The sequence below is a fragment of the Rattus norvegicus genome, chromosome 10, assembly GCF_036323735.1.
Source record: "Rattus norvegicus strain BN/NHsdMcwi chromosome 10, GRCr8, whole genome shotgun sequence".
In the NCBI taxonomy this organism is placed as follows: Eukaryota; Metazoa; Chordata; class Mammalia; order Rodentia; family Muridae; genus Rattus; species Rattus norvegicus.
Window position 1 is genome coordinate 63,229,124 of NC_086028.1, and position 22,314 is coordinate 63,251,437.

Genomic DNA, 22,314 nt, shown 5'->3' on the forward strand with positions numbered 1-22,314 from the left:
CCAGAGTGGGAAACGTGTTTGAGTGCCGAGCGGTGTGGGCACGTGCCCCAGCCAGGGTACTGTCGTGGGAGTGTGGGGGGAAGCAGGGCCCAGGCAAAGGTGGGCTCTGGTTCACGGGCTGCTCTATGAAGATTAAGGAGCTGTGTCAGCGACTCCTTTTCTTATTAGCAAGTCCATAAAACAGCCAGCACCGCCGCCTCTTGTGTTTCAGCAAGATTAGGTTTTATAGCACAGCTAGGCCAGGGTGCTGGAAATAATCAGGCAGCAAATAAAGCAGATGAAATTATTCCTAATGACAGTGGGACGTGAGTGCCCTGCGTACCGCTCCTGGGCCCGCCCACTCTCAGAGGGGTGAGGGACTGTGGGAGCCAAGGTGGGCAGGAAAAGGGTCTGGTTCTGGGTCGAGGGTCCTGGGGAGCGGACCCAGGGCTTGTGCGGGTGGCGGGAAGTGGCTTGGCCAGGGGGAACTGAAAGTCCATCTTGTGGCAAACTCACCTGCAGATCCAGGACCTGGCCATTCGCTGTGTGCAGAAGAACATCAAGAAGAACAAGGGGGTGAAGGACTGGCCCTGGTGGAAGCTCTTCACCACTGTGCGGCCCCTCATCCAAGTTCAGCTGTCTGAGGAGCAGATCCGAAACAAAGACGTGCGTGACCTCCAGGGCCTGCTGGGTCCTGGGAGGGATTCCATGTATACAAGGGTCTTGCTGGTTTGTCTTGGGCTAAGGTACTCTTGGCATCAGGTGACAGAGCTGGTATCTTTGAGCTTTCCCATCAAGCATTTGTCCCTCTGGAATGCTGTCTGGGCCCTAGGTAGCTTCTTAGGATAAAATGGCAGGCATCTGCTGCTTATGGAGAAGGGTCTGGGCTCAGGAGTCCTGGGAGGCTCTCCCGTTGTGGTTGTGCCTCCCCTCTGTGTCCTCGGGGACAGACCTGGGGTCTTCACCCCTCACAGCATCTCATTTGCTCCTCGTAGGAGGAGATCCAGCAGCTGCGAAACAAGCTTGAGAAGGTGGAGAAAGAGAGGAATGAGCTTCGGCTCAACAGTGACCGGCTGGAGACCCGGGTGAGCAGCTCCAGCCTCCAGACAGACTAGCCCACTGCCCCAAAGCCTCCTGCCCTGGCCCATGAGCCCAGAGTTCTGGCTGAATGACCACCCCCTCCCCCAACCCCAGATCTCAGAGCTGACATCGGAGCTGACTGATGAACGCAACACAGGAGAGTCCGCCTCCCAGCTGCTGGACGCGGAGACAGCCGAGAGGCTCCGGACCGAGAAGGAAATGAAAGAGCTACAGGTGAGCTCGAGGTGAAGACTGCAGGCTGGTGACCGGCTGGTGACCGCCACCCTCTGCTCCCCTCTCGAAGCCACTGCTCGCTGCTTGGCACTTCCCGTACTAGCCCCACATCTCTGCTGGCCTGGGGTAAGCCCGTGGCCTCTGGTTAGGACACTGGGGAGGACTGGCGAGGCTGACGGCCGGCTGTCTCCTTCAGACCCAGTACGATGCCCTGAAGAAGCAGATGGAGGCGATGGACATGGAAGTGATGGAGGCCCGGCTCATTCGGGCAGCCGAGATCAACGGGGAGGTGGATGACGATGACGCAGGTGTGTGCAGAACGGAGGAGGGGGGCGCAGGCCTGGATGGTGTCTGCCCATCCCTGGGTAATCACATGCCCTGTCTCGCCTTGTCTCCCCTCTCTGAGCTGTTTCCACACTAAAGTACAGTAAGTAGAGGGGAAAGTAGAGTTGCTAAATCCAGGCATGGTGGCGCGTGCTTGTAACCCCAGATGACCGGGTCCAAGGTCATGGGCCACAGAGTAAACTCAAGGATGGCCTGAGGTGTGTGAGATCCTGTCTCAAAAGCCAACCAGGCAAAGACTTCAGAAGTGCAATGTCAAGGTGCTGAAGACAAACGGGTTGAACCGGCAGTAAAGACAAGGGCCGTGGACCTGGAGGCCTCCAGGGAGAAGATAGAGGGTCCTGTCACCCTCTCCAGAGTCTCCCTTCGTAGTGGCTCCTTCTAGCCATTGTTCTTAAGACTCCTAAGTCCTGGGGCTGGGGATTTAGCTCAGTGGTAGAGCGCTTACCTAGGAAGCTCAAGGCCCTGGGTTCGGTCCCCAGCTCCGAAAAAAGAACCAAAAAAAAAAAAAAAAGACTCCTAAGTCCTTCTGGCCATCTCTGAGTTCCCTGCCCCTCCCTGGGGACCCTCGACAACTCAGAAGCTGTCTGCCCCAACCCCGCAGGGGGAGAGTGGCGGCTGAAGTACGAGCGAGCTGTTCGGGAGGTGGACTTCACCAAGAAGCGGCTTCAGCAGGAGCTGGAAGACAAGATGGAGGTGGAGCAGCAGAACAGGAGGCAGCTGGAGAGGCGGGTGAGGCTGGCCAGGGAACCCAGGCCTGTGCCCAGGGGTGGGGTGGGGGGCTGGGGGTGGGAGGGCTGGAGGGGGGTAGGGTGGGGTGGAGGGGGATGGGGCTCAGTGCTATGTCTGTTGGTAAACAAGCCAGAGGCAGGCAGACCCCGAGAGGAACGGGGAACTGGTGTGTTAGCCAGTCCTGAAGGGGCTACCAGGAACTACTGTGTGGGTATTACGCCTTGGTTCTGCCGTGCCCCGGTCTTGCCCTGCACCCCGGTCTCACCCTGCACCCCAGCCTCTCGGCGGCTGCTGACCACACACACTTCCTCCACCTCTAGCTTGGGGACCTGCAAGCAGATAGTGACGAGAGTCAGCGGGCACTGCAGCAGCTCAAGAAAAAGTGCCAACGGCTCACAGCTGAGCTGCAGGACACCAAGCTGCACCTGGAGGGCCAGCAGGTCCGAAACCATGAGCTGGAAAAGAAGCAGAGGAGGTAGGTGGCCCCGTCCTGCCCTCTCAGAGTCTCCAAGCCACAGGACCTGCACTTGGCCAAAAGCCTCATCTACATGGTCATCCATGCTGTGACGGGAAGCAGGCTCTCTCCTGATCTCCCAGGAGGACTCGCGCCGTGTCTACTTGGAAGGCCACATCTGTTCACATGTGTTCTACTTGAAGTGACCCTGTCATCTGTCCCAACCATAGGAGACAGGGTTTACAGAGGTGGTCCAGAACCACGGGGTTCCTGGCCCTGGCCCTGGCGCCCCCACCCCGCCCCGCCTGAGTTGCTCTCACTTGCCTCCAATGCAAAACACTCTCCTGACTAATGTCATTAAACTACTGTACCACTTCCATCTCATTATGGTAATGGCACAAAGGAGGGGGCAACCCTCATAGGAGAAAATCCAATCTAAATTAATTTCCCTGGCTGGGGATGGGATGGGACGCTTTTATTAGCATCGTGAGGAGCCCACACACCCTGGGAACAGTGGGGTGCCCTAGGGAGCGGGAACAGCGCCTGTTTCCCCTCTGCCAGCTTCTATAAAGGTACCAGTTACCTTTGTGAAGGGTGACCTTACCCTGTGACCCTGGGAATGAGAGGGGCAGAGCCGAGCCCCCGCTCCTCCCAGTAACGAATTAATTACCTTACCGGTCCCCAACTCCCTGTCACATTCTTGAGGAACTGCTACCTGTGACTCTGAGGAGGACTAGAGAACTCAGAAGGTTTTTCTGTCCCCTCTAGGACATCCAGGCAGTCTACTTCCCTCATTCTTTAACCCCACTCTGTCCTTTTACCTAAAGACTGGCACTCATAGGAATCCCAATGAAGGTGCCAGCTTGGCCTAGTTACCATGTCGCTGCACCCCCGCTGGGCAACTTATTAGGTTTCAGCTACCTGGAGTTTTCTTACTTTTATTCTGCTGTGGGACGAGGCAGGGGCTGTGGAATTTCCACAGGAACCTGATTAGCTATGCAGGGAAGGTGTGAGAGGGATTTCAGCAGTTTGTTCCTGATCTAGAGTCATTGGGCAGGAGGTGGAAGGACGGAAGACAGAGGAGTCAAGGGGTGGCTTTGGACCAAGGGCCTCAGAGCACACTGCCAGCTGGGCCTAGCAGGAATGCTGTCCAGCCCAGCATGGGGTACCCTGGTGGTGATTCTGATACTGCTAGGGTGCATGATACTGACCAGAGGCAGATGCCAGGGGCGGGGCTGATGGCAGCAGTTGTACCTGACGTTGCTGAGTCGTACACAGAGTGGTACACGCAGAACATCATTTCTACTCACCCTGCTGGCACTCTGCTCTCACCCCGGCACCTTATTTTTTGATCTGTTGGAGAATGTAGAGATTTGTCTCTCGAGGCAAGGCTTGGCCTGCCTCTTTCCCAGAAGCAGTGTGTGGGACCCCCTTACGCCCACTTGGTGTCTTGTCCCTATATATGATGGCACCTGACAGTTGCTGGGTGCTGGAGACCTAGACTTTGCCCTTCTGATGAGGCCACCATGCTTTCACACAGGTTTGACAGTGAGCTCTCCCAGGCACATGAGGAGACCCAGCGGGAGAAGCTGCAGAGGGAGAAGCTTCAGCGGGAGAAGGACATGCTCCTAGCTGAGGCCTTCAGCCTGAAGCAGCAGATGGAGGTACCAAGACTGACCCGCTTCCTTCTCCATCTCCCCCAAGACCTGAGGATAGGCCAGTGTCAGCCTCCTCTTCCCTCTCTCTAGGAAAAAGACTTGGATATCGCAGGGTTTACCCAGAAGGTTGTTTCCTTGGAGGCCGAGCTTCAGGACATTTCTTCTCAAGAGTCTAAGGATGAGGCTTCTCTGGCCAAGGTCAAGAAGCAGCTCCGGGACTTGGAGGCCAAGGTCAAGGATCAGGAAGAGGAGCTGGATGAACAGGCTGGGAGCATACAGATGCTGGAGCAGGTACCAGGGGTTGGCCAAGGGAGGGCGGAAGCACAGTAGGGGGTTTCGCCACCCTCATCAACACAGGCCAGGTGAGGGCAAGGTCCACATTCATTCATCCAGTCAGTCAGTCAGTCAGTCAGTCAGTCAGTCAGTCAGTCAGTCAGCCAGCCAGCCAGCCAGCCAGCCAGCCAGCCAGCCAGCCAGCCAGCCAGCCAGCCAGCCTCTCAGTCACTCATTCACCTACTCATAAAATGTGTGAGTCCTTGGTCTGTGCCAGCTACAGGGTGAAGATAGTTAAACTCCACAGAACTTTTCACAAAAGCAGATCCTGGTTGGATCCAGAGAGAAAGGAAAAGAGAGGATAATGCAGCCAGAGGGCCAGGAGCCCACAGAGCAGGTGGCTAAACAGCCAAGTCAGTTCAGGGGGACCTGCTCAGGGAGGGAAAGATCCAAGATCATCTCCCCATCCCGGCCTCCTCCGCCGAGCCTTAGCCAGGCATTTAGTAAGGAGTCTGCAGCCTCCATTGAGAAGTTGGCTGCCAGGGCAAAGTAGAGCAGGCAAGGAGAACTGGGGTGGAGGCAGCCTGCGCACCTCAGACGGGCCCTGCTGGGAAAGGAACCTCGTCCTGACTCACCCGCAGGCCAAGCTGCGTCTGGAGATGGAGATGGAGCGGATGAGACAGACCCATTCCAAGGAGATGGAGAGCCGGGATGAGGAGGTGGAAGAGGCCCGGCAGTCATGTCAGAAGAAGGTAAGGCATCCCAGCTCCTTCTAGGCTGGTACACAGACCTGTTCTTTCTCACCGCTTTACAGAGAGGGGCTGTGTCTTTCTACCTTAGCCCCCTGCATCGCACTGCTATGCTGGACCAGTAAGTCCTCTCAGGACTCAGGTCTGACCCCGGCTGTGCCTTTCAGTCTGCAGAGAAGCTTGGGCCCTTAAAGAGCAGCAGCTCCTCACCTGCTGCTCAGCCAGCCTCGCTGACCGGGTCCCCACACTCCCCACTGTATGGCGTCTACAGTGGCTCTAGTGGCTTGTGGCCTGCTGTCCCCATTCAGCAACTGCACCTCTTTAGGTTACCCCTAAAGCACACTCATCCCCGCACCCTTGTCCTGGGATGAGACACAGTGTGCATGGGCAGGGACCATTGGCCATGCACAAGAAGGACAGTGAGCCCCTGTCCCCATGACTGCAGCTAAGGCAGATGGAAGTTCAGCTGGAGGAGGAGTATGAAGACAAGCAGAAGGCGCTGCGGGAGAAACGGGAGCTGGAGAGCAAGCTCTCCACGCTCAGTGACCAGGTACGTGAGGGACCCCCACAGCTACCCACTCCACTGGCCCAAGACCGGGGATCTTGACAGAACGCTGGGGATGGGTGGTGCTCTGCAGCAGGTACCGTATCCTGGGGTTGAGGAGGGCATCATCCGCCGCCCAGGCCTTTCTCGCTAGGCAGCACAATCCTGTTACACCCAGGAGAGCATCCTTGCTCATTTTGGAGAGTGTGAGGATTGATAGAGTTAGCAGTCAGCTTGGGAAGGGCGCAAGGAAGTCCAATGGTGGAGCTCAGTGCCTTCCCGCGCGGTGTCCCCCAAGGTGAACCAGCGGGACTTTGAATCAGAGAAGCGGCTACGGAAAGACCTGAAGCGCACCAAAGCGCTGCTGGCAGATGCTCAGATCATGCTGGACCACTTAAAGAACAATGCCCCCAGCAAGAGGGAGATTGCCCAGCTGAAGAACCAGGTACCTTGCTCAGTTGAATCCACTGGTTCCAGGGGTAGCCAGGACACTCGTTTGTTCAATTACCTTCTCTACAGCTTGCTGGCTCTTAAGTGTTAAGATGGCTGGACAAGCCACTCGGCGCAGTCAGGTTCCCTAGAGTCTGTGTATGCCCGACAGCATGGCTGTCCTAGTGGTGTGGATGAGACCTCATGGCTACTAGAGGAGAGAACAGTGTATGCAGCACAGCGCAGCTGTGGCTCTTGACTGACATTCAAGAAGAAAGAGGAGGAACAAGGAGAGGGAGGAGGAGGCGGAGGAGGGCAGGGGGAGTGTCTGGACCCCTTCTTCCTTGTGAGCCAGTGCCCTGCACAGCCCTTGTGCCCCAGAGCATGGCTGATGTCTCTCCCCTGGGTGGGGGGGCTTTTGTCCAGCTGGAAGAGTCGGAATTCACCTGTGCAGCAGCTGTGAAGGCACGGAAAGCAATGGAGGTGGAGATGGAAGACCTGCACCTGCAGATCGATGACATCGCCAAAGCCAAGACAGCGGTGAGGGGCAGAGTCCACAGGCAGGGCCGGGCGCCGAGGGAGAGTTGAGCCACAACTGTCTTCACCCCACACAGGCCTTTTCGTGCCAGGGACTTCTGCAGGGTAGCACCCTCCTCTCCCACCCCAGGCCTCTGCTTTCCCTCAACTCAGAGCAGAGTCTGGAGAGGAGGGAAGGCTGGCGGAAGGGGAGCCAGCCAGGGTACAGATCTCCCTGTTTAACCACCTGCCTCTGGGAGCTTGGCCGCAGGCCCTGGAATCATAAATAAAGACAGCTAATGTGGCTGAGGGATGTAAACAGGTGCCTCGAGATTAGCAGAAGCACCGATAAGAGGCTAGGATGCTAGGCTGCCTTTCCCTCCCCCTGCCCAGCCCACTGACAAGCCCAAGCGCAGCTAATTAGAGCTTTTATTTAATGCCTCCCTTTTAATTCCCCACCTCTCCCACGGCCCCATCCATCCATCGGGCTGAGTGTTCACTCCTGGGATGTGGCCACCCGAACCTCCCTCATCAGGCCAGGGACGGGGCAGGGGAGGAGCTGTTTAGCTGTTGGCTTCATGGCCCCTAGCTACCCTTGCTGCCGCTGAGAGATGCCAATCTCACAGGCTTGATTTATCTTGTGACATTTGTGCCCCTCAGCAGTTTCCAGGTGAGTAATTCAAATGCCTTAATTTTGTTAAAAAAGGCTGTTATAAAATTACCATTTTATTTAAATCTGAGTTAATAAATTTCTTGGCGGAGGCTTCCCCAGCTCCCCACAGCCCAGTAACAAGATGGATGGGGCAGAGAAGGAGCCAACGCAGTCATTTTGGTTTGGAATTACAGGCTAATAGATTCATTCGTTTCCTGAAGCTGCTGGTGCCTGTCTCTTCCCCTCCCCCACCCCTAGGCTGGGAGAGCTAGATGACCCAAGAGTGGACCGTCCCCAGGGAGAACAAAATCCAAGTCAGGGCTGTCACCAACTCGAGAGTCCTTCCCGGTGGGCTGATATGGGCAGAGTGCATGCTGGTCTAGCTGGTGTACCTGGACGATGGGTCATTTGTTGTGGGCAGAATTTCTTCCTTCTCATTAGCCTTGAAAGAACTGTCAGAAAGCAGCTACCAGTTAGCACCTGGAAGCCCCAGGGTCCACCCGTCCCACACAAACAGCTCTGTCCCTCACCTCACTACCCAGAACCTATCGGATAGCTTCGACCGGTCTGGAACCCACTCCAACAGGCCACTCCTCTATCTCCCCGCCTGGGACAGGTGGGATGGGTGGGACAGGTTTGGACTTGCCGGCCCAGGGCCTGCAGATGAGGCCTGATGCCCTCTGATCTACCCTTGCCCCTGACCAGCTGGAGGAGCAACTGAGTCGCCTTCAGCGTGAGAAAAATGAGATTCAGAACCGGCTGGAAGAGGACCAGGAGGACATGAATGAGCTGATGAAGAAGCACAAGGCGGCCGTGGCTCAGGTACCCTGCCAGGGATGACATCAGAGTGACCATCCTCTGAGCCCTGACTAGACTTCTTTTTTTTTCCTTTTTTGGATCTTTGTAACCCTGGCTGTCCTGGAACTCACTCTGTAGACAGGGCAAGCCTTGAACTCATAGAGATCCATCTGCTTTCGCCTCTGCCTCCACACCTGACTAGACACTTCCTTGGAGAGACACAGTCTAGGTGTCCTGGCTCTTGATGGGGAGAGGCTGAATTTCTGTTTCTGGGGGACCCGCTCTCCCCTCTTCCCTCCTTTCCCAGGCCTCCCGGGACATGGCACAGATGAATGATCTCCAAGCTCAGCTCGAAGAGTCCAACAAGGAGAAGCAGGAGCTACAGGAGAAGGTGGGTACCCTGGGTTCCCCTGGGAGTGAGAGTTCAGGAACACTGAGCATGAAGCCTTGCTCTCCCAGTATGGAGGGTGTCTCTCTCTACCACAGAGCAGTGTGAGCTGGCTGGAAGAGCTAGGCGTGTAGCCACGTCGCCATGGTAGATGTCTTGGCTTCAGCTGCCTTGCTTCACATTTCTGTCCCCTCTCTGGTCCATAACATCCTTCTTCCTCTCAAAAGGGCAGTCAATATCAGTGCCAAGCGCAGGGGCAGGCGGGCTGTGGCTTGGCTGGGGCGTAGCTCCTTTCACCCTTCACTGTCAATCTCTCCCTGCCTCAGGCCTTCTAGTCACCATGGGGATGTTGCCTGTCCCAGACTTGTCGCTGCCCCTCCCCCTTCTGGACTCAGTCCTTCCTTCTCCCACTCCTTCACTCCTAGCTACAAGCTCTGCAGAGCCAGGTGGAGTTCCTAGAGCAGTCCATGGTGGACAAGTCCCTTGTCAGCAGGCAGGAAGCGAAGATCAGGGAGCTGGAGACACGCCTGGAGTTCGAAAAGACCCAAGTGAAACGTCTGGAGGTGGGTTCAGCTTCCTGAGCTTCACTGCGAGCCAAGCAGAGCTCTGGCGGTTGGAGCCGCGCATGCTCCGAAGGGCCATGCAAGCCAGGGACGCTCCCCAGTCCTCTGCCAAGCCGCTGGGCCAGCTGACAGGGTGGGAGCTCCCTTCCCGCCCGCCTGGCCTGCTCTCTGGGCCCTGCAGAGCCTGCCTCTTTTACATTCTGTATCCGTGCCTGCTTTCTGCCAAGGGACCAGAGCGGCTTAGCTTTTCGTCTTCATATTTTCCTCTGCTACTAGCTCCCCCTCCTGTCCCCCTCACTCACTCTCTGGTAGGGTCATAAATATGCAGCGGATGGCACCACTGCTCTGAGGGCTGAAGTCTGTTCTCATCTCATGGCTCGCTCATCTTCCCCCTTCCTTTTTACATCCCCCCATCCCTCACTTCTCACCTCCCTTTCCAGCTCTGCTTCTTTCTTTTCCTCTATTACTGTCCTAGGTCTTTCTTACTCTGTTCCAGTGACTTCATTTCCCTCCTTACCGCCCTCCCCCCTTCTCCTTAACACCCTGCTTTTGGTCGGCCTCTTTTCATCATGTCTTGATTCCTCCATCCCCACAGTGGCCACTTCATACTCTACCCCAGCCCCGTCCTCTTCTGATCTCCTGTAACCAGCATGCTCCAGCCCTCCCCGTGTGAAAGAGAGAGACGTCAGGACCTTGTCTCTGAGTGTTCACCTGTAGTCTTGTCTTGAAGCTCTTCTTCTAAGCTTACAGACATCACCAGGGCTGTCTGAGAACATGTTCAGAGCGGTGGATGGGGAGCTCCTCTGTTGCCCCTCCCCCAGTAGCCCCTCTGTCAGCAGAGCCCGTGGTAGGAGAGGGGTGGAAACAGGCGGGCAGTGAAGGGCATGACCCACCTGGACATAGGAAACCAGAGAGGACTAGAGGGAGCTTTTTTTCTGCCCTCCAGGACCCCAGAGTGGTCACATTTCAGGCCCCACATCACATACAGAATAGGGTTTGTGTGGCTGCTGGGGGCCAGAAGAGGCTGTTGGTGGTGGAAGGAGGCTCTGCCTCCTGCACCTGTCACCCCATTCATCTCAGAGTCCCTTCTACTCAAAAAGGCAATATTGTGGGTTGGTCTCCTGAGAGATAAATACAGACGACCCCAAGTGACCCTGTAGCCTGGGCTGTCACTTTGCAGACCCAGGCTGGGGTAGGTAGCCAGAAGAACAGCACTGGACACTGGTCCTCCCTCACACTCTACCTTTGCTCCAAATCATTTCTGGCTTAACACCCTACTGCTGCCAAGGAGAACACGTTTGAGTTTCTGAAGGAGACAGAGTGACGAGGCTGAGAGAGATCTCTCTGCCCAGGTCTTTTAATCAGGCACTCTCTGAAGACCCAATTACCTCAGAACACTGGCTGTAGCTCTGGGAGCTTCTGAGTTCAGCCTCTCTGAAAAAGCTCAGGTGATCATGACAGGCCAGCCTCTGCTCAGAGCCACTGGGGTCTCTCTGCAGTGACAGTCACTCCAGCCTTTCCTCCAAAGACCCCTGCATCTTTCTCCTTGATAGACAGCAAAACTCAGGGGTGAGGGAGTCAGACCAGTTGGCCAAGTGCTAACCCTGCATAGAAGAAGACCTGAGTTTGCTCAGCACTTATGTAAAAAGCCAGATGCAGTGGTGTTTGCTTATCATTCCAGCACTGGGGAGCAAAGACAGGAGGACCTCCACGGTTTGCTGGACAGTCAGACAGACAGCCTAATTGGTGAGCTCTAGGGCTCAATGAGAGACCGTGTCTCAAAGGACAAGATGGATGCTACTTAAGAAACAATACAGGCTGACTTCTGGTCTACATTCATGTGCACCTGCACATACACAGGAAGACACAAAAGGGACGGGGGTAGGGTGGGTTAAAAGTAAGTAAACCAAAGCACCACCCTAGATACGTTCATGGATCCCTAACTCACTTGAGATTTGAAAAAGCTGTCAGCATTTCTTACCTTCTCTCTTGTCTTAGAGATCTTTCTTTAGATCCATTTAGTTGCTTGTGTATGTACAGGTTCAGGTTCTGAAATAATTAGTTGAGTGCTACTTGAGTGATTATTTTGAACCTCCAAAGAAAGATATTATTTAATACTTATAATTTATGTACCAGATTATCTTTCAAGTTAGTACTGATGGTAATTCCTCTGTAAATAAATGCTTTAGATTTAAAAAAATAAATAAAATTGACTACAATTAATAATAAAAAAAAAAAAAAGTAAGTAAACCTCCAGCATCCCTTAGCCATAGCTGAGTAGTAGGCAAGAGCTTGGCCCAGACCCTGCCAACAGTCCCTCTCTGGCTGACAACCTACCTGCTGGTCTTTCTTCTCAACCTGCTCACCCAGAGCATGGCCAGTCGGCTCAAAGAAAACATGGAGAAGCTGACTGAGGAACGGGACCAGCGCGCTGCAGCTGAGAACCGTGAGAAGGAGCAGAACAAGAGGCTCCAGCGACAGCTCCGTGACACCAAGGAGGAGATGAGCGAGCTTGCCAGGAAGGAAGCTGAGGCTAGTCGCAAGAAGCACGAACTGGTAATGTCTTGCTCCTCACAGGTTCCAAGCTGTAGGCCTGCTAAGAACACACCCACCCCACCCAGGGCTGTGTAGGGTCATTTCAGTCCCCAAGTCCTGTTACGTATACTTACCTTACCATGGGTTTTGGAGGAGGATAGTTCAGTCCTGACAGGCAAGAAAGTCAAGGGTGGCCTCATCAGGTGAAGCTAAGCCCTGCCAGCCAGCCTAGTAGCCCTTTGGAGGCTTAGAGGAGCACCAGGGTGGCTCCTGCCTGCCAGGGAGTGACTTGCTGCAGGCTCCTTCAGAGATGCTAGGGGACATCGTGGCCCTCCTGTACACTAACACACACACATACACACATACCCCCAGGAGATGGACTTGGAGAGTCTGGAAGCCGCTAACCAAAGCCTGCAAGCTGACCTAAAGCTGGCGTTCAAACGCATTGGGGACTTGCAAGCCGCCATTGAGGATGAGATGGAGAGTGATGAGAATGAGGACCTTATCAACAGGTAAGAGGTAGAGTCTGTGGCATTTCAGGCAGGCCCCAGGTGACATGCAACCCCTGACATCCCACAACCAAACTATCATATCACCTTCCCAGTGCTAGACCCAGGTAGGAGAGGCTGAGGGCGCTGGGGGCACGGGGGTGTCCACCCCATTCTCCTCCTGTGCTCTCCTTCCCAGGCCCCCCAAAGCCCAGGCTCTGGTGTTGCCTGTTCCCAGTGAGTTATCTCCCCGTTTAGCTGCATTTCCGTTGGCGCCTACCCTACTCTAGGGAGAGCAGAGATTTAAGGGCTGTGGTACCTTGTTACTTGTGCTGGAGATTTTCTCGCATAAAACCCACCCAGGGAACGGTTTTGAAGAACAAGAGAGATTTGTAGTCCTAGGCTGAAGAGAAAGCCACAAATTCAGAGGACCAGCAGTGTGGGGGTGGAGCTGGGCCTTAGGTAGACCCCAGAGGCTCCCCACTTCCTGCCTCAGGGTCAGGTCCCTTCCCATGCCCAAGGCAGGGCACAGCAGCCCAGGAACCTTGCTCCTTTGGGATGAGTGCTGGCAGGGAATCGGGCCTGGTTCTGAGGATTCTGTTACGCACTTGTACCTGATCTCAGCCCAGCAGAGATGTTGTTTACTGAAGAAAGAGGCGTTACTCACGGATGAGGGTGCTCCTCAGGATGGCCTTTGATTTCCCTGTCTGCTTCTTGTGGCCCCTTTGCCCACCATTTTTTTTTTTTCTGTTTCCAGTTTGCAGGATATGGTGACAAAATATCAGAAAAGAAAGAATAAACTGTGAGGACTAGAGCCATGTGCTCTTTGCCTCTCCCCATGGGTGTCTAACCATCCCTAACACAGGGCTTCCTGCCAGGGGCCCCTGCTGCATGCTGCATGCAGACACAGCCCTCTCACACTCTTTCTAGCTGGTCTACCATGCTAACATTGCTGACTGTCCTTAGGCTGGGGTGGAAAGACCGGCTGGCAGCGAAACGTGTTCCTAGAAGGCCAGACTGACCCTCATAGCCCGGGGAGCCAGAACGAGGCTTTATTGCCTAAGTCCCAGCCTCTTCTCTCCAGGAACCAAGTGTGGCCATCGACCTGGGCTGTCTCTCTGGGGGTCAAGTGGTGGGGCTGCATCTGTCTACATCCTTGGGCTCTCAGAACCCAAGCTGCCTGAAAGGGATGGGTCTGTTTTGTGTTTAAGCTCTGTTACCTTCCTTAGCAGATGAGGGCTGAAGATGAGGGGCATCTCACAGCTGCTCCTCTGGAGAAAGCGTTCAGGCAGCTCTGCCCTGGCAGGGGGAGGAAACATTGGGTTGTGTTTACGATGCTCTCTGGAGGCACGTCAGGCAGGGGCGGGGGGATATACATCCGTGTCGGTATGTCTGTCAGGTGATGGGAGACCTAGGACATCTGCCCTTCTCTGTCCCCTCTTTCTGGTGGGGGAGCTGGAAAGTAGTGCTGATGTGCAGGCCTTCAGGCAGATTTGCTGATCCTCTGTCAAGTTCGACAGGGTTGCTTTTGGAAGTTGTTTTTTCACCATGGCACTGAATTTCCTGCCTGGCAGGCCTCCTCCCCTGGCCAGGATGGGCTGGCGGCCCTGCAAAGGACTCCGGGAGAGCTAATGATAAATGTAATAGTGTGTAGCAGTGATAGAGGGCCGCTGGAGCCCGGTTGTCACACACAATTAATATCCCCTGCCGTTCTGTCTCCGTTTGTTTGTTCCCCCGTGATTCGGCTCCCAGTTAACTAATAGCACATGAGCCTGGACATAAATTGTATTTGACGCGAGGTTTAATTCCGACCATTTAAAATTTCAACTGCCCCCTGAGCCTGCCTGCCCCTGGAGTTTGTTTACGGGCCTGATTATTTAAGGAAGAGAACCCAACATTGTCTGGATTCTTGCAAACTGAGTGGAAGGTGAGGGTAGGCAATGCTAGCTTCTCAGACCACTGACTTCTCTGAACATTAAGGAAGGAAATTCATATTCTGGGCCTCAATCTGTCCCTAGTGTGTTCCATCTGCCATTCTTGGGCAGAAGGAACGCTGAGGGCTGATAAAATATGCATTGAAGATCATATTCTAAAGCATAGTTGGGTGAACGCGCGTGCGCGCGCGCGCGCGCACACACACACACACACACACACACACACACACACACACACACACACACACACACACACACACACACACACACACACACACACACACACACACACACACACACACACACCCCAGCATGCACTCAAAGCAGGTGCGTGAGAACGTGCAATTCTAAGCAGGTTCCACTGATAGCAGAGAGGCTCCGTCCTCAACAGCTCCAAGTTATCGAGCGAGCATGCTAAGGCGGGCAGAAAAATAATGTTTCGATTTACTTAGAGATACAGTTGTTATTGCTATAACCTTAATGAAAGCAGTAAACAGTGCAGTATTAAGGGAGATTTATACAGAAACACTTTTAACATGTAGACATAGATTTTGCGATGCATACAGCACCTCCTTTCTAAAGCCAATCAATATGGTTATGAATGGCGGTGATAAATTACAGGTTCTGAAGCTACAGAGGGAGGATTTTTGCACGGGTGTATAAATCAGGTAGTATTGGTGTTCCATGGGACCCATGCACCACAGTAAATCTGCCAGGCTCGAATGGGCACAGAGCTTGCATTAGTGGTTTGGGGGCTGCCTGCTAAACTCCTGTTTACCCGGGGCATCGGCAGGGCTTGTCTCTGTTATAATTCTGTATTTGATGGGAGCTCATAAAATATGCCTCTTTGTTCCCCTTCCCCATGTGCATGACTTTCTCATGGTCCCTAGAACTGTGGTTTCCTCTGCTGTGTGTGTACGTGTATGCACACACGCTTGCGCATGCCTGGGTATACATGTATGTGCCTATGTGGCTATTTATTCAAGAACATAATTCAGGACCAGGGCCGTTCTTGTTGACACAGATGAAAGGAAATTTACATCAAGGAGAAATCTTAGCCAATCCGTAGCAGGGGAATTTAGGGAGCAGACATTTTGCAGAATTTGCAGCAAAGCATTTGCACTTAGAAACCATCTCCGTGCTCCTGCTGCTTCATGAAGGGGTCACCATGACTCTAGCCCCAGAATTGGATTCTTTGAGGCTTTCTTGCACGTCCTGAGTTCAGCCTATCCAGCAGTAGCAGTGGGGAGCAGGGACTGGAGGCTGCCTGAGAGAGGGATGAAGAGACCTGGAGAGTTAGAACCTTGCTTTGAGACTTTCGGGGTCCCTGGGCTTCCTGCAGCTATCTGAACCCTGAAGGCATCTCCAGACCCCCCAGAAAGGCCTCTCCTCTTCTCTTCCTTCCTATTTCTAAGAGCCAGGGATACCACAAGGTGGATGTGTCTGGTGTTTTGTTCTTAAGTTTGTGTTGCTAGCAGCCGGAGAGACCTCCAGGTTCAAGTTAACCTGAGGTGATAGCCCTGTTTTCTGTCCTATGTCTAGCAACCCGGCTTTTATAAGGAAGACAGAAAATGGTGGTGGCTGTAGTCACAGTCTGAGGCATGCACACACACAGACACACATATACACATGTGTTTGTGTATGTGGATATATGTCTGTGGGTGGATATGCGTGTGCTACAGCGCGTGTGTGGAAGTTAGAGAACATCACATGGCTTCTAGGGATTGAACTCGGGCATCCGTGCTTTGTGGCAAGGGCTATTGTGCATTGAGTCATCTTGCCAGCCCCTAGAACTTCTTTTAACCGAGAGCCATTAGGCTAGAATCGCTCGCTCAGTGGATGGCCTGCCCATCCTCACCTGGCTGGCCACTCGTACCTGGGATTGGGGGGTGGAACCTCCATACTCCTCAGGATCTGGTCTGCCGAGTGAAGGGATGGGCACCTTTTGGGTGATGTGCTCACTCTAACCTTTCTGTTCTCCATGACTCACTGATGTGCATGCCGCCTGCACTCGGTCCCCGCCCAAGATGCTCCCTGCCCCCTTCTTGCTCCCCATCCTGGCCAGCAAGTAATCCTCACCTGCCTGGCCTTGCCTTCCTTTATGCTCCTCACCCCAACAGTGAGGGCGACTCAGACGTGGACTCAGAGCTGGAGGACCGGGTCGACGGTGTCAAGTCCTGGTTGTCAAAGAACAAGGGACCCTCTAAGGCACCTTCCGACGATGGCAGCTTAAAGAGTTCCAGGTGAGCACTCAGCCTCAAGCAGGGAGGAGAGGTCATCTCAAGCACCAGTCATGGGTGGTCAGCATCATGGCACCAAGGGTGCAACCCTCAGGCCACATGTATACTCTTCTAGCCTGTGGAAAGTACACCAAAGAGCTGCCTAGCTAGGTAATGTCCTGTGTCTGGGTGTGGGCTTATGGGTAGGTTTAACTTCACTCCACCTACTGGGTCGGCAAACGTCTAACTGTTGGTACCTTTAAAATCAAGACTTGGTTGGGGCACTGGGGATTCTGGATCCTAGAGCTCTGCACAGAGCAACCTTGGACAGCTTTGGCTCTCTGCCCTCCATAGAGCAGCAACACATCCATTCCCAAAGCCACTGCCCTTTCTTTCCTTCTCTTCTCTCCTTCCTCTGTGCTTTCCATCACCCACCCCTCAGGCATGCCTGCTAATCGTGGGGGGAGGGGTTGCTCCCCTATTTTCTGGCCAATCATAACCCGATCATAAGACAGCCACTTCTAGAAGCCAGAGCTCCCACTCCAGGTCCATCACTGGCCTATTCCCTGCACTCCTCCCACACAGAGTTCCTTGCTGTCTTACCCACCTCTCCAGAGACAGTAGGCAGTCTGGATAGAAAAAGTGATCTCTCTTTCCTTCTTTTCCAACCACCTCCAGACCCCTTCCCCCAAGTCCAGCCCCTCACCACTGGTACCCAGCGGCCCCCTGTAATTGGTTTAATTTGTTCGACCAAACAACATTTTGTTATTGCAGATAATGGCACGTCCCCGCCCCACTGCCGTTCACCACAGTGTGGCACAAGGCTCCAGGTAGTTGACAATGAAATAAATTGAACTAAACGTTTTAGAGGGGGAAAAGTGATGAAATAGAACAATAGTCTAATTTACATGACATTCTCCATGAAGCTATTTTCACTGACGTAAATTATTTTGCTTCATTTCCTTGGATGCTCTTGCCACCGCTTTGCCAGGGCTGTGCTGGTTTCTCCTCCTTCCTCCCTCCCCCTGTGTCTTTATTTTTGTTAATCTCTCTCTCTTCTCTTCTCTCTCTCTCTCTCTCTCTCTCTCTCTCTCTCTCTCTCTTCCTCCCCCCTCCCTCCCTCCCCTCCTCCTCCTTTTTGTTCTCTTCCTCCTCCTCCTCTTCTTCCTCCTCTTCTTCCTCTCCCCTCCCCTTTCTCCTGTCATTCATTTGCTCTGGGTTTCTTCTCCTGGGCCTCCCTTCCCACTCAGGACGGCTCTCAACAGCCTCCCTAAGGAGGGCAAGGGGCCAGAGGAGAGACCCTCCTCTGTACTCAGCTCCCTCAGCTACCGCAAGAGGCTCACCCTGAAGGACTCCATCGGGGGCACTGGAGACCAGGACTCGCTCCTCACCACCCTGAGTGAGCGTGCCACCTCCCCTGAAAGGCCGCCCAGGAAGGCCCGTGTGGGCCCCAGGGAGGAACCTGACCAGGCCCAGGGCAGGAGGTGCGAAGAGCTGGATGATTGTAGCTCCATCTTCTCAGTGGCTGGGAGCCGCACTGGCCGGGGTCTGGAGAAGCGCTGGGGCTCAGACTTTGACCGAGCCTCAACAGTCTCTGCTCCGGTCAGCCGGGCCTCCTCAGCCACTCGAGGCTCTGGGGAAGATAGGGCTCGCTCCTCCATGAGCTTCTCACTGTCAGGCTCACCCAGCTCCCGTCGTAGCACATCCAGGCTCGACAGCTTGTCAAGGACTGTAAGCCCTTCCTGGAACCGGGCCTCAGGCCTGAGTCGGGAGAGCCCTGAATCCAGACTATCCCTCGGCCAGAGCTGCCTGGATGAGTGGGATGATGGAGCCAGCGTGGCCCTCAGTGAGGCACACTCACAGTTTAGCCATCCATCACTGGCCCGGAGCCTGTCTGTGCCACCCCAGCCACGGGGCTCCTCCTCAGCTTCAGCCTCTGTCACTGAGGGTTCCAGCATCCGACCTGTCAGCCGCCACTCCTACCTGGATCCAGACCTAGAGGCTGCCATTAACGAGGTCTTGAGCTACAAACCTGTGCCGTTCCAGCGGAGCAGCCTGGAGCCCGACTCTGAGGATGATGACCGGAAGAGCATCCAGAGTGCCCAGAGTGCTCAGCTGGAGTACCCAGAGAGGGACACCAGCATCCGCCGCTCTGCCTCTGCTGCAGATGTCTCTTCGCGCAGTGGCCGCAAAAGCCGGAGCAAACATAGGAGCAAACGGAGCAGCCCCAGCTCCAGCTCCAGCTCTTCCAGCTCGGAAGGTTCCTCAGAGCACAAGCGGCGGAAGAAGGGGCGCTCTCGGAAGAGCAAGAAGAAATCCAAATCCAGGAGAAAGAAAACAGAGACCGAATCTGACTCCTCATCCTCATCCAGTGGCTCCACGGTCTCGGGCCACAGCCGCTCCAGTGTGAAAAAGGGCCCGACGGCAGACATCGAGGAAGTGGGGCAAACTCCAAGACGGTCAAAGAAGGAAGAGAAGCAGCGAAAGAAAGAGGTCGACAGCCTGATGATGCGGTACCTGTACCGACCAGAGAGTGACTAGCGCAGTAGGTGCCGCCCGGCATGGAGTGCAGCATGGCGTGTCCCACCCTTTTGTGAACTAACCTGCTCCCTGCCCCCCCAACCACCACCTCAGGCTCCCCCAACCACCCCTTGGGCCTCAGAGAGCCTCCTGGCTATTACATGAGTTCTGAGTCCAATCAGCTGGATCTGCTGATGTTGGATTGGAGCTCTAACTTCACCCCGAGCCTCCTGGGCTATGTTTTTGGAACTGATCTTTCTATGACTTCCTAACAAAGGTCTGATCTGCCCTGCGTGCTAAAAAGTTAGGTTTCAGAGAGATTAAGATACACAACTAGGAAGTAAGGTTGCCAGGAGCTAATGGGGTCTGTTTTACACCTTCAACCTGAACGGCTCTCCATACAGTTACATGCCGAGCATGCAGGTGACGTGTGGGTGTCACTGACACCCACAACAGAGCTTTCACGCAGCAGGATGGACCCAGAGAAGAATCCTAGCTGATGTGACACCTTGGCTGTGAACTCTGATGAGCCACTTTGCTCTCTGCTCTCTCCTCTGCTGCCTCCCTCCTTAGCATGGACCTGGAGTTGCAGCTTCCCTGGGCCACACCCTACAGTAGACCCAAGAGATACCTGACACCTCCCCAGCCCTCCCACTCGCACTCAGCCCACGTGTGGGCGTGTGGGCGTCACCTCAGCTTCGCTAGTCTTGTAAAGTTCTAATGAATAGAAATTAGCAGCTGCTGAGTGACAGCCCCTCCCTGCTCTCCTGCCTCCTCCAGCCCCTCTCCCCGTGGGGCTGGGGAAGACATGCAGCAGTCAGGCCCTTGTGCCCACGCCTTCACCAGAGAGAGGCAGAGCCTGAATCATTGGAATTCCATTGTTGCCAGTTTCCCTGGTGGGTGGTGACATTTTGAATCACCCCTGTTGTGAGATGGTGGGAAGCATTTTCAGCACGAGGCACACTTGCTGCTTCCTGGGAGGCACAGCCCTGTACTTCAGCCACCCGGGGTGCCACATGTGTTTCCCGGGCGTGTGAACTAACACACCTGTTGCATGCTTGTGCCATGGGGCATCTGATGAAAGGGAAGTTGCCTTTGTCCATTTGGAAACGGGGGAGGGAGAGGGGAAGTGAGTGAGAAGTGGGAGTGTGGAGATGGAGCCTGGAACCAGACCTGACTTATGGCAGCTCGGGCCCAGGCTAGACCACTCCTTGGTCTCAGCTCTGTTGCTTTTCCCATGGGGTTTCAGGGTACTCAGCAGAGAGCAGGGAGTGCCTGTGGCCTCCAGTGTCAGGAGGAAAGACAGGAGTCAAAGTATTTGGTCAATGCTTTTAGCCTCAAGGCTTAGCCTTGCTAAAGGCCCCACGAAAGTGGAGAAGTCAGTTGGTGGGTGAAGGGGAAGGTCCCTCTGTACCTCTTCCCAGAAGGAAGCAATTGTATTGCTGGGCAATCCCTGACTGCCTAGTGACTAGCACACTACATACCTGAATCCCTCTAGCGCCCAGTCATATTTCCCAGTGACTAAGACAGAAAGCCCTGTTTCTGCAGCCCCCTCTCACCCACAGGTCAGTTACTTTTGTCTACAGAAAGAGCTAACTGGTCCTGAAACCCTGTGCTGTGCCACTACGAGGCTTGGATTTAGTGATGGTAGAGTGGCCTCCAACAAGAACCCTGCCAACTACCATGAAGTGTGGGGGATGGGCAGCAAGGGATACCATGCAAAGGCAGAAAGAAGATTGGGGGCAGAGCCCCGCCTAGGGTTAAGGACCAGTGAAGAATGCCAAAACACAGAATACAGTGTTGTCACCCTGGGCTTTCCCAGCAGGAATTAGCTTGTGTACCAAATTGTTTGTGACAGCACGGAGCAGGAAACACTGGCTTGTGGGGAAGGAAAGCTTTTTAAACAATTTAGTTAAAATGTTCCAATTGCCAGCTCTGACTCTTGCTCTGGGGACAGGGAGGTGCCTGATGGTGGTGGCAATAAAAGCAGATATGGAAACTGGCCAGAGAGAGCTCAAGAAAGATGGCCAGGGATCTTGTGGCGGCTCAGCCCAGGGAAGAGCGAAGGACAGAGTTTGCCCCATGCTTGGTTGCCTCTGCTTCCTTGAGGTGTCTTTAGAGCAACATGGCCACTGTTTATCTGGGCATCTGGGTATGGGAATGGAGTCTGGAGCCCCACCTGTGAAAGATGAAGGAGGGGCCACACGGGGCCTCACGGGGCCGGGCCTCATTTACATCTGGACCCCAGCCCTGGCATCTGCTCATGCCCTCTGCTCACAGAATAACCCCCTGTCTCTCCTCAAAGGCAGGCATTCCTTAGCTGGGAAGCAAACCTTTAGCGCAGGGTGTACGGAAATCCCTTGTTAAGAAAACAGGTAGCTCCCACTTGAAACAACCCTGAGGCTGCAGTGGCCTCCACTTTTCTGTGTTACACAGTTAGTACTGAGCTTTATAATTTTGTCCTGGAGATGCTGTGAGGCCTTAAGTGCTTCTGGCCCATCAGAATAAGACTCATTTGTGTTCAGTCTAGTTTGTATTAAGTGTGTTTTGTGCTATTCTCCTTCCTTTAAAAATGGTAATTCATTCATGAGAAATACGATAACTATTAACCAGACTGCCCCATTGCTGAGCCATTTTGCATAATTGAACATATATTTTTCCCAGGCTCTCCCCTTCTGCCAGAGACACAGAGACCTGTCTTTACATACCCGAGTTGCTCCTCCAGCCAGCAGGAGACATTAGGTTTGGTCTCGTTCTCTTCTTGTCTAATTTAGTGGCAAGAGTGTTCTAAGGCTGAAGTTCAGTTCAGGTTTAGGTCTTGGCCGTGACCTTGGGCTTCTTCCCACTGAGGCGGCTTTCTCATCATATGTTACTGGGAAGAATAAGGCAGAACAGTGAGTCCAAGGTAATAGTTCTCAGCCTTCTTACTGCTGCGACTCTTTAATACAATTTCTCACATTATGATGACCCCAAACATAACATTATTTCACTGCTGCTTCATACCTGTAGTGCTGCTGCTGCTGTGGGTCGTAATGTAGCTATCTGATGTGCAGGACATTTGATATGTGACCCACAAAGGGCCATCCAAGGACTTCTGCACCTCTACTGCACTTCCAGGGAAACCTGAAATGCTGTTTGTACCTCAGTAAAGCAGTACCAGTAAGCAAAGGGCCACCTTCGGGTTTCTAGTTCTCAGTACAGTAGACCTAGCAATTGTAGATGCTCTC

The 22,314-nt window shown here is 54.1% G+C and overlaps 1 protein-coding gene and 1 long non-coding RNA gene across 32 annotated transcripts in view; one reads left to right on the forward strand and one right to left on the reverse strand.

Moving 5' to 3' along the window:
* Myo18a (myosin XVIIIa) overlaps positions 1–22,314 on the forward strand; it is a 101,241-nt gene that overhangs the window by 76,821 nt on the left and 2,106 nt on the right. For 16 of the 31 annotated variants that reach the window (XM_039086333.2, XM_039086335.2, XM_039086337.2 and 13 more), the window contains 20 exons: positions 502–645; positions 975–1,064; positions 1,174–1,293; positions 1,490–1,601; positions 2,240–2,367; positions 2,688–2,842; positions 4,362–4,485; positions 4,570–4,770; positions 5,394–5,504; positions 5,947–6,051; positions 6,344–6,490; positions 6,901–7,014; positions 8,348–8,464; positions 8,748–8,831; positions 9,254–9,391; positions 11,762–11,947; positions 12,299–12,438; positions 13,172–13,216; positions 16,469–16,591; positions 17,818–19,111. In XM_039086333.2, the coding sequence (XP_038942261.1) occupies positions 502–645; positions 975–1,064; positions 1,174–1,293; positions 1,490–1,601; positions 2,240–2,367; positions 2,688–2,842; positions 4,362–4,485; positions 4,570–4,770; positions 5,394–5,504; positions 5,947–6,051; positions 6,344–6,490; positions 6,901–7,014; positions 8,348–8,464; positions 8,748–8,831; positions 9,254–9,391; positions 11,762–11,947; positions 12,299–12,438; positions 13,172–13,216; positions 16,469–16,591; positions 17,818–19,108 (3,675 nt within the window). In that variant the 3' untranslated portion in view covers positions 19,109–19,111. Of the gene's footprint in view, positions 1–501; positions 646–974; positions 1,065–1,173; positions 1,294–1,489; positions 1,602–2,239; positions 2,368–2,687; positions 2,843–4,361; positions 4,486–4,569; positions 4,771–5,393; positions 5,505–5,946; positions 6,052–6,343; positions 6,491–6,900; positions 7,015–8,347; positions 8,465–8,747; positions 8,832–9,253; positions 9,392–11,761; positions 11,948–12,298; positions 12,439–13,171; positions 13,217–16,468; positions 16,592–17,817; positions 19,112–22,314 lie in introns of those variants that run through there. The other 15 variants (XM_063269370.1, XM_063269371.1, XM_063269373.1 and 12 more) reach the window with 3 other exon arrangements.
* On the reverse strand, positions 7,404–9,254 carry LOC102557169 (uncharacterized). Its single transcript, XR_005490671.2, has 2 exons — positions 8,572–9,254; positions 7,404–8,094 (listed from the first exon to the last, which is right to left on the reverse strand). It is a non-coding gene; the product is annotated as an uncharacterized LOC102557169 (long non-coding RNA).